This window comes from Aplysia californica, unplaced genomic scaffold (assembly GCF_000002075.1).
Source record: "Aplysia californica isolate F4 #8 unplaced genomic scaffold, AplCal3.0 scaffold00167, whole genome shotgun sequence".
Lineage (NCBI taxonomy): Eukaryota > Metazoa > Mollusca > Gastropoda > Aplysiida > Aplysiidae > Aplysia > Aplysia californica.
Window position 1 is genome coordinate 558,136 of NW_004797437.1, and position 15,895 is coordinate 574,030.

At 40.5% G+C, this 15,895-nt stretch overlaps 1 protein-coding gene across 1 annotated transcript in view; it reads right to left on the reverse strand.

Moving 5' to 3' along the window:
* The window catches only part of LOC101852766, a 31,330-nt gene that overhangs the window by 2,905 nt on the left and 12,530 nt on the right, over positions 1–15,895 (reverse strand). Inside the window, exons 9-18 of the mRNA XM_005097903.3 lie at positions 14,680–14,810; positions 13,852–14,032; positions 12,201–12,308; positions 9,604–9,762; positions 7,116–7,291; positions 6,363–6,491; positions 5,174–5,340; positions 4,416–4,535; positions 2,060–2,216; positions 589–793 (exon numbers count right to left, since the gene is read on the reverse strand). Of these exons, the coding sequence (XP_005097960.1) occupies positions 589–793; positions 2,060–2,216; positions 4,416–4,535; positions 5,174–5,340; positions 6,363–6,491; positions 7,116–7,291; positions 9,604–9,762; positions 12,201–12,308; positions 13,852–14,032; positions 14,680–14,810 (1,533 nt within the window). The remainder of the gene's footprint in view (positions 1–588; positions 794–2,059; positions 2,217–4,415; positions 4,536–5,173; positions 5,341–6,362; positions 6,492–7,115; positions 7,292–9,603; positions 9,763–12,200; positions 12,309–13,851; positions 14,033–14,679; positions 14,811–15,895) is intronic.

Sequence of the window (15,895 nt, forward strand, 5' to 3'; positions counted from 1 at the left end):
GGGGTGCTCTTATGTTGTTTGCTTCTTCTTTCCTGTCAAATATCTATCGTCTCTCTCTCCCCTCCTCCTTTTTATGTTTGTTACTCTCTTGTAACACCTCTAATCTTCTGGCGCTCATGACCTTATGCCGTTGCGAGCGCCGTAAAACCTCTACTAAAATAAACAAAAGACCTTCACCGCTCAACCTGTCTCCCACTTCTGTGGCAAGTAAATACATACGACATCAGATTATGTTTGAGTGTTTCTCACCGCCACTTATGTAGCGCTGTGTCGATCGCTGACTCGGCCGGTCTGACTGCGACATCTAAATCGGCTTTCTTAACGGTTATGGTCGGAGACTTCTTAACCCCACCCCCACCCCCCTTCTGTGCTTAATGTATATTCTCCCGTACTCGTTCACTTTTACTCTTTCTCTTTTCTTTCATTCTCTCTCTTTCACTCTCACACTTTACCCCCCCCTCTCTCTCCCTCTCTCTCTCTCTCTCTCTCTCTCTCTCTCTCTCTCTCTTTCTCCCACTCCCACCCCCTACCCCAATCTTCCCCTTCCCTCTCCCAGAATCAATAGAGAAGAGAAGTAAGCAGCGTTACCTGTAACCATGATGTTGAGTCCACCGTGCTTGTTCACAGAGATGGCCTGACCGTCCACTGAAATGGCCTGGCCGTCCAGGATGATCTGCTGCTCGGGTCCCAGGTTGGCCGGGATCTGGATGGTGGCCTGGCTGGTGCCTCCGCTGGAGGTGGGGATGGCCAACACTTGCTCGATCATCATCACATTGCAGGTCGCCTGGTGCTCCTGGACATCAGCAAAAACATCACACACAATATTAGTCATCATCATTGCCTTTCTCACCCTGGATCAGGATATAGGCCACGAACAAACATTTTAAAGCATGCTCGTTTGTGTTTCTTTAATTTTCCGTTTTTATTGGGTTGGGCAGTTGGCCCTCCGCAAATTGGCACTTTCGGGAGACCAGACTGAAGTATCTTTAGTCGCCTCTTATGACACGCAGTATCACAGCAAGCGTATTTTTTGCTCCCCCGTAGTAAAACTATGGGGCCCCCCACCTGAAGGGGCGGCAATATTTGTACAAGACATTAACTCCTGATCTCTGGCAAGCCAGGACTGCTGTGCAGTGTCAGCATCTCTGTCAAATCCCTTTATGGCAATGACAATAGGGTCTATATACATTTTCGACACTCGCAAAAAGTAGGTCTCCCTTGCCATGTGTTCTTTCCTTTGATGGAGAACTATCAAAAATGGTTCATTTCCTTTGATTCAATAACCGATTTAGTGGCGTGTATGTCGCTCTCAGGTTTCGTTCTGAAATAGGATGCTGTCATAGTGTGCGTGGGAGGACCCTCCAGAGATAAAGAGTTATAGCAGCTCTACAGTTTAGTCGCTTCTTTTTTTCCCATGATGAAAAAGAGGAATAAAAGGTGATTATACAGAAAAAATTCTGGTTGCCATAGGAATGGAGACCTGCTTGGAAAATAAGAGCAAAAATAATGGGTACCAGGTTGGGTTTTTTTGGTAATCATTTCAAATGCAAAATGACCAACTTAATTTTTTCACAAGCAATGATGCATCATTTGAATATAAAGAAAAGTTTCTGTCACAATCAGAATGAAACCAAGGCCTGTTGAAAGTGAATTCTTTATTTAGTCGTTCATAGTAATAAACTTTTTCGCATTCATTGGTTGACCAGGCATAGGACATCATTGTTTGTTGAGGCTGAGTTTATCAATGCCACAGTCAATATATACAGTCACATACAACTCAAATCACATCAGGGACTGACAAATGTGTTTGCCATATCCATAATTCGGGTTTGCCGATAATGAAGATTTAAAGAGATATCAGTCAGGGCATGGCAAATGGTACGCTCTATTCGAGACTTTGAGCTCTCCTAGTTCATGTTTTGTGTGCCCAGTTGTACTTATGTGCAAACACCTAATAAACAAATAACGACCAAATTTCTTCCATGATGCCTCAACATCGCTTGTTGTATAAATATAACAACATAAAGGCGACACTCTCTATCAGATTCACAAGTATTACCTTTAGGGCGTACTCCGAGCGGAAGTGCTTGTTGCATTTATCACAGATAAGCATCTTGATGTCCTGATGTTTGCGTTCAATGTGTTTTCTGATGTCCGTGAAGGTGTAGCCGAAAAAATCACACACACCACACTTGTAGTCCCGCTGACCATAATGCCTGAAACAGAGAGAAAAAGAGTTTTTAAAAAAGCTCATTGGTTGAAATAATTAAATTTTTAAAATGATAACAATAATGGAGCTTAAAAGGAAATAAAAGCCCAACACTAGGCAAAGAGACCCAAAACTCTAAAGGAGCCTAGAGGACCTGTAGCGAACAGCAGCCTTTGCACTTGAGACTGGGATATCCATAAAATAAACGAGAAGAAGAAGTTATGTAGCATAACAATATCCCAGCTTGAAAGTAGGCTATGGGCATTTAGCAATTTATTATTAATCTATCAGACCCTATAAATAACATTTCAAAACATTCTCAACTTCCTGGGAAGCTTTCAATCCAAGAGACCATTTTATAGAGGATAAAACATTGAGGGTAAAAAAAACCCAACCTCATTTAAAAATCATCAGTAGTGACCTCCTCCCCTCCCATGGGGATACATTTTTTTTAATGGGTTGTTAACTCACTGAAGACTGGGCCTTTTTCGGGTCTACAAGCGCTGAAGATTAGCATTTTTGGGGGGTATTTCAACATTTCAAACAACACCCTTCCCAAAAACATACAACCATCATTTTTACACACATGCCCAATACGACACAAAAAAACAGAAAGGCAATATCTCTTATAGTTCTTTAGAAAAGATTTTTTGAAAATGTGCTCAAATTTGTTGCTCGCCAATATTTTTTGACGTAATGTCTCGTGTAAAAAAAAACCAACAAAACCCCACAAAAATTAACCTTGTGTGTCTTTTTTATTGTGTTTTGTGTTTCAAAATGAATAAAAAATCCAAACTCATGCATTGGAAGGTAATCAATATGGTAATGCTTATGTATTAGCTGTCTAATTCACTTCGGTGTGAAAAAAACAGGTCTCGAGACAAAGCGGAATTTTGTATTTGAAAGCCTAGTCTAGATCTAGAACACTCTCTATCAGAATCAGTGCTTTGATGCTCATTTACATTGAAATCAGGATCACCATGGTCTAAAATATCATAATCAGAATTTTCTGAACTGTCAAAGTCGTCAAACACTTGAAAAATGTTTGCTTTTTCGTGCAGTCAAGTGGGTGGTTTGCTCTGGTGTGGTTTGCTCCTTCTTTCCTATCAAACAACTCTCATACTGATCTCTCCTCCTCCTTTTTTTGTGTTTGTTACTCTCTTGTAACACCTAATCTTCGGCACTTATATAATCTTATTGTGTTGCACATGCCATAAAAACTCTTACTTAACCTAAACGTGTTGCCATCGTACTGACAAAGTGTTGCCAGAACATATGTCAGAGAAACGAAAGAAGGGCCTCAGTGTGACTAGCTTTCCTTTCGGGTCAATAACTCAAAAAGTTTCCAGCCAATTCTGGTGGAACTTCGCACGACACGAAACAAAGGTCGGCTGTACAGTAAGAGATGGTTCATGCATCGTTTGCATGCATACTTTGCCGAGGAAAAAACCCGACACTTGTGCAAGCAGGGGGGGGGCGAGAACCGCCTCTCAGGGAAATATTGGTGCTAGCAAAATCTGCATGAAACCTCTCCAGTGAGTTAATATGATGGATTGTTCAAATCAATCCAAAGCAGCCATGAAAATCCATTCCTCAGTCTTTAAAGCTGAAATATATGAATTCCAACTCTTCCATGCTAATATCTTTTATATCCATCCTCCTCCTTCACCCCCTTCCCAATCCCCTTCCAACATAGCCACCTACCCCAATCCATCTTTCTCCTCCCTTGTAAAAAAAAGACTATTTCTCATACTGGACACATCCAGTCCAAAATCTATGAAAAGAAAAACAAAGAAATGCCCCCTGGATTATTTCAGAGATGACTGCACTCTTTAACCAAACAGCCACAAATACATTACTGACAAAAGAACACTTTAGCAGAGGCAGTGCCAGTCATTAGGCAGGACAATTCAGAAGGCTGAGACCTCGGCCAAGTCAATCAATAAACATGACTTTTCCTCATTCTATTACACGCCAGTGGCCTGAGGGTGCCACTGGTATAGTACCTCCTTAACTTCTTTGTTATCCCTTCCTATTAAAATTTCTGTCTGTCTCTCTTGCTTTTTCTGATCACAAATTGCGTCTTATTGCCTCTACATCCTTCTCTTTACTTTAAAGAAAAACCAAACCCCCCCCCCCCCCCCCCCCAAAAAAAAAACAGACTCAATCCAAGTGCAAACTGGACCCCGCTAGTCGCCGAACTCACCTCTTGACATGCAGCTCTTTATTCTTGATATGCCTGAAGGTCTTGCCACACCTTTCGCAGGCATGCTTGGGCTCCTCGTGGATCAGCATGTGTTTGGAAATATCCGACCTCTCACATCCCCTGGAATGTATGGATGGAAAATATTTCACACTCTCATTGACAAATGTTCCTTTTATTTCAATATTCAAAGGTGGATTCCTTTGACGGTGCTAGCCACCAAAGCCAACCAGGGCCCACTGAGACACAACATCTGTGCAGAAAGACAAAGATGCTCCCTAATATACAGACTTCCCGACAGGCGGACCTTTTTTTAAAAAAGTTTTAGTGTTAGTAAGAGAATTACGGCACTTGAAACACAATTGGATCATACAAGTGCCAAAGATTAGAGGTGTCACAAGAGAGTATCAAACCAAAAAAAAAAGAAAGAGAGGAGAGATAAAGAAGACAGATGTTTGATAGGAAAGAAGGAGCAAACTGCACCAGTACACCTGCCAACTACACAAAAACCAGGATCAAACTCATGCTCTTTGAGCACAACACCGAAGTCCCTAACCATTCAAGTTGAGACATCAGTCTCACAGCCCCTTGGACACAAACAAAAAACAGGCTCTCAAACAAAAGATCATCCTAGTAGGCACTATCAGTTGAGGGAAAAGGGGATCATTGTCTTTCTCTTTCCTAGTACTAAACGACCTTTACTGGGGCGCTTCTCTTTATTCAAATGCAAATAACAACAACAAAAAAGCAGACATACTGACCTGTAATCACAGATCAGGCACTTGAAAGGTTTCTCTGGGTCGTGGATCCTCAGATGCCGCTTCAGGTGGGCCTTGCGCGTGAACTTCTTAGTGCAGATGTTGCACTCAAACAACACCTCGGCCGGCATGTGCACCATCTTCACATGCATCTTGAGAATGTACATGTCCTGAGGAAAAGTAAGGACATTTTGAGAATGTACATGTCCAGAGGAAAAGTAAGGACATTTTGAGAATGTACATGTCCTGAGGAAAAGTAAGGACATTTTGAGAATGTACATGTCCTGAGGAAAAGTAAGGACATTTTGAGAATGTACATGTCAGGACACTTCCTTAGGAAAAGTGAGAACATTTTCTGGGTGTATATGTCCTGAGGAAAAATTGAGGACATTTTGTGGGTGTACATATCGTGAGGAAAAGTGAGGATATTCTGGGGATGGATGTACATATCCTGAGGAAAAGTGATGAGGAAAAGTGAGGAAATTAATCAAATTTTTGGATGTATCCTGAGGAAAAGTGAGGATATTTTGTGCATGTATCCTGAGGAAAAGTGAGGAGGAAAAGCGAAGATATTCTGTGGATGTACATATCCTGAGGAAAAGTGAGGACATTTTGAGGATGTAAATGTCCCAGGGAAACAGGCAGGACATTTTATACATGTCCTGGAGAAAAGTGAAGACCCATCAAAACCAGTTCATGTAGAAGAGAGGACATGAGCAAGTTATACGTCATAGAGCTAAAACTGTTCCCAAAACTAACAGCATCGATTTCCAGGTGAAATCAATTTTTCTGGTAATATTAAGAGTTGCTATACAAGAAAAGGAGCATGGAACTGTTTTCTAAAAGTTTCTCAGAGGTCAGCCTTTGTGCAGAGCAAAATACCACTCTACATAAAACAGTTATGTCAGCCGTAGGCCTCGAATCTTTAATGTTGAGTTGTAGCTATTTTTGTTTTGGTGCCACTTGGTGCCACACAAGAACATGTTCACTCAATCATTAGGTAACTGGTCACAATCACAATAAAGTCCATGACCATCAAAATAACAGAAAAAAATCACATGATGTATTTTCAATTCAAAAGAAAAAAAAATCACAAAAACACACCTGAATTTAACATTTTGTGGTAAAAATCTTATAATCAGACTACAGCCTGACTTACTGCAAACTCAAAGGAGTTAGTGGTGCCCCCTACCTTGTAGACTTTGCCACAGATATTGCAGGTGCAGCTCTTGGTGTCGTGCCTCATCATATGTCGCTTGATGATATAAGCGTGCTCTGCCATGTAGTCACATTCAGGACATATGCAGCGAGGGTGAAACTCCTGAAGACAGAAGAACAAAAAAAAAACATTCATGATCATTTCGATGCTCAAGAATTACAAAGTTCTATTTGCACAGTAACTAGTTTCAAGAAACTTGACGTAAAAAAACATGTCAAGCTTTTGTTTGTTTTAGTAAGAGTTTTACTGCCCTCGCAACTGCATAAGGTCATATGAGCGGGCAAAAAAAGGTTGGTTCTGTTTGCAAGAGTACACTGCACAGCCTAACTCTGGTCAACACCTCTACTAAAATGCTAAAATGCTAAAAAATTTGATGTAAATAAATTAATTTAAAACAACTGTCAAGCTTTTTCAAATGCAATTCTTTGAATATCCTGATAACGACAGTGAATTATCTTACGATTTTGATAGAGCATTTGGTCTTAATAACTCAAAACGGCCAAAATTGTCAGGTAAAACTTTGTCATTCTAAGGTAGCAATTTATTGAGTTGCTGAATATAATATACAGAGAACAACCATGCAGTACACTCCAACTTTCTTCCAAAAGTATGTAGAGCATAATACAGTTTAATGATGAAAAGAAAAGTTTTCCTTAAATCATATATCAAATTTTCTTGCGCGTGAAATCGCCAGGACCCCAAAGTCAAAGAGTCACCAGTTCTGACCTTGAAGTGGGCTAACAATTCCTCACTGTCCAGTGAGATAAACGAGCAGCACTTGCACTTCTGAATGTCGTCGCCGTGCGTGGCAATGTGGTTGCGGTACTGCTGACTGTAGTAACCCTGGAAGTCACACTTAGGGCATTTGAGCTTCTCTAGCTCCCGCTCCGAGGCTTTCAGACCTACATGAGAAAAACAAATGCCGTGAGCATCAAGTTGACCAACATAAGAGAAACAAATCTGTGTGGTGAGTTGACTTAACTGAGGAAAACCAGGTCATAATTGCAGAAAATAAAGGCCCATTCTCGAAATCCAGAAATAAAATCACAGCAAACTAACAGAACCTTTATTATGTAAAGGGAAATTATTCATAATAATCACAGAGCTAGTTCTACCCATTGTACAAGAATTTTACCTTTAACAAAAAATGTATCGGCATACAATTCAACTTAAGTCTAATGCAAAGGGTAGCAGTGGATTTTCAACCTAAACATCCTTAAAAAATCTATCAAGGCTGAAATGAAAGTGAATAATGAGGAAAAGAAAGCTCACAAGGAAAAATACAATAACACAAAAAGGAAAGATAAAGCAAACATTGGAACAGGTCCACAAATACTCAGAGGAGATGTCTGATCGCTGAAAGTCTGTCACTTCTAGGAACACCCAGCTCTAGGCCACCGTACAGCTCAACATGCATAGAACCGCCATTGCTGTCCCATAATTTTGAAAACTGAAGCACTTGAGTAGCGTTACAGTATACAAAGGACTGGTAAAGTGCACACTTCACTCAAATACATTTCTCATGTCATAATAGTCATATGACAGATTACTTTCTGAAAAATTCACAAAGTACACTGGAGAGCCTACTGCTAGAGCCAGATTTGACTAGGCTTGCCAGACGTTTGGATCCACAGATTTTTCAAGTTTTACATGCTTATTCTATGTGCATGCCTACAACACTTGTGTTGGCATGAACGAAGACCTCTGATTGGTCCCACAAGATTGCTGTGTCTCTGATAGTCACATGTAATGGATAATGTATTAAACGCAATAGGCTTAAACATGAAATAATCATTCATGGTGCGGGCAATTGAAAGTCCCTTGGAATAGCATAGAGACACTTCATTGCAGGACAAAAATATGGTAAGCTGCATAAACGAGGACAATTCGCCCTGGAAGTGACTTCAGCGAGACTGGGTCTGCTCATTTAAAAGTTCAATGAATATTAGTATTAGTTGTTTTAATGGCTTTGATGCATTTTTAAAAAAGGAAGTTCCTTCTTATTTCAGTGAGCTCAGGAGTTTTCATTGAGTCCTAGTGAATTTCATAGAAATTTTAAAGAGTTATTGTCAAAAATTCCTATGGCTGTTACACTAAACCGTGATCAGCCTATCCTCTAGGCTTTCAACAGTACACGGATTAACATACAAAACATTGGACAAAGTGGCAATGACTAAAACAAAGTGTGTAAATCACTTAACGTACCACTGGCAGTCCACTACTAGTGAGCATTAATGATGAAAAAAACAACAACCACAGGACCACAATTGCCAAACTGGTTTCCTCAATATTTTGATAAATGTAGGTGTTTTTACACCTCATTCAACATAATTTAGATAATTTAGAAGGCAACCTTCTACCCCTGTCTGTCAGGACCAACCTGAGCTAAGAGGGATACAAACATCTCAAGAGAAAGACCGAGACTCTCAACAAAAGCCTTCTCCCAACTTGGACGTGGAACTCAGATCTCCTGCATGCGACAACTTATACGCGGTGCCCACTATGGATGGGATCGGCCGATCAGCCCGATCCCCTGACTCGATCGCCTCAAAAGCAAACGTGTTTGTTTTCAGTTTCAGGCGATCAAGTCGGGCGATCGGCCCGATCCAGCCGTAGTGGGCACCCCGTGTAAGGGTCTCACCATTAAACCACAGACGTTGGTTGGCTTCTTCAAAAGCTCAAACAACAGATAAAGATCTTCAATAAATACCATCAAATGTTTTTTCGTTGTCAATCTGAGTAAAGAGAAACACACCGACACCAAGACAGACGAGCGAAAACTCCATTTCAACTTGAAGCTGCCATGTTGAAACATTAAAACCATAGTTCCCACAATAACAACAATTAGACTGAGAGCACTATCTTCTATAATAAAATGAGAAAGTGAAGACACAGAACAAACAGGCAAAATAAACAAAACCACTTCCACATACAGCTGAAACATGGGTGGTTGGAGAGATCTTACTTCTTCTATCCTCATTTTGTTTCTGTGCTCCAGTTATCTGATGTGCTGCACCAATTTATGTATTTGCTGAGTCATAAGATATGATGAGTGGATGTATGCCCCAAAGGCCTTTCAAATAAATAAAATCATCTTGAAATCTTGAAATCTTATGCCTCAATCTTGTTTTTCCCCGGAACTTAACGGCCATGATTGTGTCATGTGCTTCTCTTTACTCAAATAAATAGCAGAAACAACACAAAGTTGCCATACCTATTTTAATCGGGTCCTTTTTAATTCCCAGCATGGGCAGCAAGCTGTCCGGTATCTGAATCACTGTGGGTTGTGCCGACGAATCAGCGCCTCCAGCCGTCGTTGTATCTTTGGTCTTGTCTGAGGTCGATGTTGTGGCAGTGAAATTCATCATGCTGGCTGTGAATACAAAAAAGGGAATCTGAGACTATTTTCAAAGAAAAAAAATGACAAGCAAAAATCACACACGTTAAGTATATATTTCACCAAGTCCTATACAAACGCAGAGGGCATCTGCATTGACACCTCCACTCGTATACGGACTGACTTACCACAGACCTCCCAAACATACTGACGAACAAACACAAGAGAAAATCTCAGAACAATTGGGAGAGAAAAAGAAAAGGAGTGGGGGAGATAGGATTCACTTAGACTCTTGCAGATCAAGATCTTGAAATGAATCTACTGAATAAATTAGAACACTGAACATGTAGTTACGTTTAGTATGTAGAAAAACAAAACGATCCAAGTCGTTGTTGTTGTTGTTGCTATCGATCCAGCAACAGCAAGGCTCTCGCCCTTCTGTCCAATGCCATGCAGTGATAAGCGCTGATAAGATCATCAGCGTAGAGAGTCTTTTCAGATTTCAGCAAATTCGTTACATCATTGAAGAAGATCAGGAACAAAGTGCAACTCGGACAGGAACCTTGGGGTAAGCCTTCCTCAAGTATGTCTCTTGACGAGTGAGCATTGCTTACCTTGGTTTCGATGTTTCGATCCACCAGGAAGAACTTGATCCACTTATATAGTTTGCAATAGATTCAGGAAAACAGAAAGTGTGAAGACAAACAGGAATCTAGGGTTCACCTGTCAGAAAATATGTGTGTGTGCCTGGAAGAAAGTCCCAGTTGTCGGCAAAGCTAATTTTGAGCAACGGAGTGAAAAGGCCCAAAAATTCAAACTGGTTAAAAATTTACTTTCATCAGAAAACACACATTTAACCATTTCTCAACAGCAAATTGAAAGGATTTTATAATATTTGAAGGCTTACCTTTTTTTAATTAGTTATTTTTCTGGCATATTATAATTCATCAAAAATCATTAAAATGTGTTAGAAATTGGGTTTTTATCCAAACTTTGTTTTTTACATCCCATGTCACAAAATGTGGCATATCATTAAAACTATTCAAGATATTTTTTAAATTACAAAATTAGCTACAAAAATATGCCTTTATTTCAATATAAAAAATTTTCTACAACTGGGACCTTTCTGCAGTAGAGACGGGCGGGGAGCGCATTTTTCTTCCTAAACAAGCAGGCCAGGAAACTGACCTATTTCTCGCCGATCCCGGTCCCGGTCCCGAGAAGTGCTGGCCGACTCGTGACCAAATTCTCTTCTCTCGCCGTTGAATGAGCAGCCCGCTGAGCGCGAGGGACGGCTGTGGTCAGGATCTAAACTAGGCTAGCCCTGTTGCGCAGGCAGTGAAGGAGGAAGGTAGGGAGAGGCTGCGCGCCTAAGCATTGATCAACTCTCCACTCGCCTCGCCTCGCCACCTTCTCCCCTCCCTTTCAGTTTCAGACATAGGATGGCACGGTGATGGGTGGCACTGTCTGTGTGTCAGTTCTCGCTGGCTGTGCTGATTTCTGTTGACGCCTCTCACTCTCGTTACTCGTTATGTCAAACTAACGAACGGTATCACTTCTCGGTACCGGCCAGTAGTTTAGTGGCCGGGCAGTGACGGGAACGGCCGTTCTCGCGAGAAACGGGTACTCGACTCGTCTCATGCCTGCTCCTATTCTCCAGGCACACACATATTTATATTATACCAGTGTGTGTTTCTGCCTCATTTACCATCAATCCCATATGGTCAGGAGTATAAGGACACAAATCGGCACCATGCAAAACGGAACCAGGTCTTTCAAAAGGTAAGCAACTAAAACAAATCCGTTTTTTGAGGAAATTTGCCGTATCAGTTTATCATATGCATCGCAACTCCGCAATATATAGGAATGATTAGCGTAGTTTCACTTTGATCTGAATCACTTTCGCTAGAGAAAAACAGACACAAAAACTGTCATTTAGAGCGGGAAATATTAAAATAGACACACAGAAACAACAGAGGGATAGAAAAGAAGTAGGACCTACCAGTAGTGCCCTTCAACTACTCCCAATGACGGATAATGACAAAATACAACAAAAGACTATCACAGGAGAAGGGACCAAAAAAGCCTGTAAATTGGTCTCGCAAGAAAAGGTTAATTTTCCAGGTCCCCCTTAATTCTTCACTTGAACTATTCTGCTGTCTTAAGGCAGAGCAATGTAACTGCACATTTTATAACTTAAAGAAAAAAGCAATTAACTCGATGCTAATACTGACATTGGCTTGCATAGCTTTACTATTTAGAAAACTACGATTTCAAATGTAGATATATCATCCTGCCTTTGACACATTAAAGATTATTGGCAAAACTAGGGTTACAACCCAATAAAGCCAAATAAGTCACATTTGTCACACTTCCTTGGAACGGCAGTGTTCTAAGGCTGTAAACGTCTCCTTCTCTCACATAAGGAAACAGCAATCAAAGTTTGGAATTGAACTACCAATGTATGAACTTACCTGGAGTGTCCATAGTAATAACATTGTCCGAGGTATCAGTGTTGTCCCCAACAATGGGAATAGTGTCACCTTGCAGAGCACTTGGGATAATACTGTTGCTGTCAAGCACTGAGGATGTAGTAAACACAACAGAACGTTGAAAACTTGTCTTGAAAAACAAAAGTGATAACAGGACAACCCAAGCATCCAAGCACCCAAGCTCAGAAACAGGGCACAGGGCACAGCACAGTGGAAACCAGCAGTGTGTATTTGTTATACATGTAATAGAGTGGTCTCCAGCTCACAGAATGCACTTCGGGTACCAAGAAAAGAGTGCTCTTACGCAAATGTGCTAATGAGTGAAATTTAAAGTAGAATAATCAAGAGTATGGTATATATTCCGCTGAATTTCATTGATCCGAAACCGTCGTGCATCTGATCTCCTGCAGTGGGTTGCACCATTGAGCTGAACTAGTCCCAAGGAGTGAAGTTTTCCTACATCTACTAATTAATTACAGAGAACTGTTCTGTTATAATTATAGCATAGCCCTCTCACACACTCCACCCATTATGAAGCAGAGCACTGGTTTTCCTCATTATTTACGCATTTTTGCCTCACACCATAACCTTATTTCTTTTTCTCCCTGACAAAGCCGCAACTTCAAGAGATAAGGGAGAGCAGATCATGTTTGCTTCGCTTCCATCAGTTTCAAGTGAAATGAATTGATTTTTATGGCTGATCCTTCCTGACGTTAGCACAAGAACAATCATGCTTTTAGACAAAGTTGTCGATTTGACAAGTGGTCTTACGAGAGATAATTATATGGGGAAAATTCAGTTCTGAACAGCTGCTGTGATTTAAGGCGGATCGTGTCTTTATCCAGCAAGTTATTAGCCGGAAACCACTGTAATATTTGAATTGGCATGACATTGTTTATCATCTGATAAATTAAGAATTTTTGTTTGTATATATTTATGTATGCATTGTACAACAAATTTTTAGTTCCTAAAGTGGGTCAATGTAGGTAGTATTTTAATTCATATTTAAAACATCATTTTATTTAAAGTCAACCGTTTGATCTTCAAAGCACAACTATAGGTTAGAATCAAATAATCTCTTTTAAGTATAACAGTCATGATGTGATAAGAATACAAACAAAATAAGACTCAGAATAAGAGTAACAGGTTTCCTCATTGTTCTGCACATATGAAGGGATACTGTGACAAAGCAACTTTCATATAAAAATAATGAAACACCAAGCACAGGCTGATTGAATCATTCAATTCGTGATCTGTACTCATCTGAAGTAAAAAAAAACAAAATTAATCATAACAGCACAAATTAATTAGTTACAGCAATTTTTGTGACCAAATACAGTCCAACGCCCATTGTCGAGGAGAAAAGTGGTCATCTTAGTCGAACAGTCCTCTCGAACAGTGTCATTTTAATAATGAACAAAAAATGCACAAGGAGAGAAAAAGGAAGTGGCCGTTTGTACAGTTGATTTTTCTCCAACAGGTGGCTGTTAGAGCAAATTTGAATGTATCGGAAAGCAGTGAAGGCTAAAGATCCAGCTAGTAATCCATGCGGGGGAAAAAAACGAAAGAGTGAATTTTGACAAGATAACCCATTTCATCACAAAACTTTAGGAACCCCAGTATTTCTCTGTACCTCCAGAGGTGTCAAGAGGCAGCGAGTCGGTGTCATTGGCCAGGGAGAGAGAGCTGGCGTCAGCAGCGTCCCCAGCCCCAGACGTGCTGGTCACAACTGCGGTGGCTGTCACCGTCCTCGTTGTGTCTTCCGCCGGCTTGATTGGAAGTGTCGGGCGGAAGTTTGGCAAGTTATGAAAGCCCTGAAGAAAGAGAAAAAGCCACTTTGGTGTTACTGGTTTAGACATGAATACCAGTGTAGGAATCTAACGGCTTTGATAAACAGCTAATATCTAACATTTGATCCTACTAAGTGTCAAAGGCAAGCTTTAATTTGACTAATATGGAACTCTGTAATCTGAAAAAAAAGTTAATAACATCTCCTTTTCAGAGATCCATCTGTGATAGATGTCAAGTTTTATTCTTTAAAAAAGAAAAGCTAAAATAAATTAACCTGTGTGCATCATGTATATAAATTCTATTTTGGTTTAGGGTAGTCATATGACTAACGGGGATGCTCTTCCTGCTGAGGGAGGGAGGAAGGAACCCCCCCCCCCCCTTCCCAAGTTATCACACACCATTGTGTCATATGCTGGTGGAGGAGCAACAATAGGAAGAATGTCACTTCAAGACAGAAAGGGTACCAAATCCACACCCAGGACATACATTTTTTTTTAAATTATCATAAATGGATTATGAAGTTTTTTCTTTTTTTTTAACACAAAGGCCAGAAAAATCAAAATGACAAGTGACTCCCACACCACCTGCAGTTTTCCATTTTTTGACCGAAAGGTCAACAATAAACATGATAAACAACCCAAAGCTGCATTGTGAGCCAGGCTATCTGTACCTGTACCGGTGTCATCAGGAGAGTGGTCTGACCATTGGCCGACGGAATCATCACAGCTGGGATGGAGGTAGACGATGGAGGTTGACCAGGGGGTGGGTAGCGGCGGGGTCGGCCTCGCCCTCGTTTCACAGCTACAGGGGGGGGACAAAAACGTGGAAGAATTGCAAGAAACAACAAAAACTTCCTTTGTCTTTTCTTTATAAGTAGGTGTTTTTTACACCCCTATTAACACAATTTAGATCATTTAGGAGGCGGGCTTCCAACCCTGCCTGTCCGGGCCAACCTGGTCTGAGTCTGAGAGAGAAACAACATACTAGTAGAAAGACCGAGATACTCGATAAAATTTCTCCCCACTTGGATCTCCTGCGTGTAACAGCCAAGCGCCTAACCACTACACCACAAATGGTGGGAAAATCCCTCTGTGTGCGTTCAAGTACTCGATCTTGTTAGGGTGCAAGCATTGACTCCTGTCTCTATGTGTGCGAAAATATATCTGCACATACGATATGAGTGTGGACATTTAGGTATAAGAACAAAGAAGCCTAAACCATAAGAGTTCAAAATTTTTACTCAAAATGAACCTCTCCCCAAACATTTCTAAATCATTGACCATCTTAAACAGCTTTTACAAATAAAAGGCTACGAAATGAGAACACATTTATTGTCGGTGTCTAATTGAACTCTTTTTTAGTTTTAGTAGAGGTTTTACAGCGCTCGCAACTGCATAAATTCTTTCGCTAGGAAGAGTCTTATGTTAGATGTGCTCTATATGCCGCTCTGCTTAGTGCTCCAAAATTTTTTTAATAACGTAAGAACGAGAAGGAAAAAAACTACGAAGTGAATGAGTTAAGCTGAAAGTAGTCTTTCAATGACTTCTTCTAAGCCTATATTCATCTTTAGCAATGATGAAGCCCACAATAAGACGGATCCCAGTTTTGAACTTCTTGGAGTAGTTGAGTAGTCAGAAGTGCCAGTCTCATAAGTTACTGACATAACAGGCAGGCTTGCAATAACTACAGCAGGGGTAATGACAAGAATATACGAAAACAACAATGGAAAATTTTGCCTTAATAAACGCAAGTGCACTTCTTCCAAAGTTTACTCTCAAAGCCTGAATACCTCAATAACAACCACAGTGATCACAGACCCATTCAAAAAGAGAGTAAAATAGAAATATCATTACAGTAAAGCGTATCTTGAACTTTAAAATTTGACT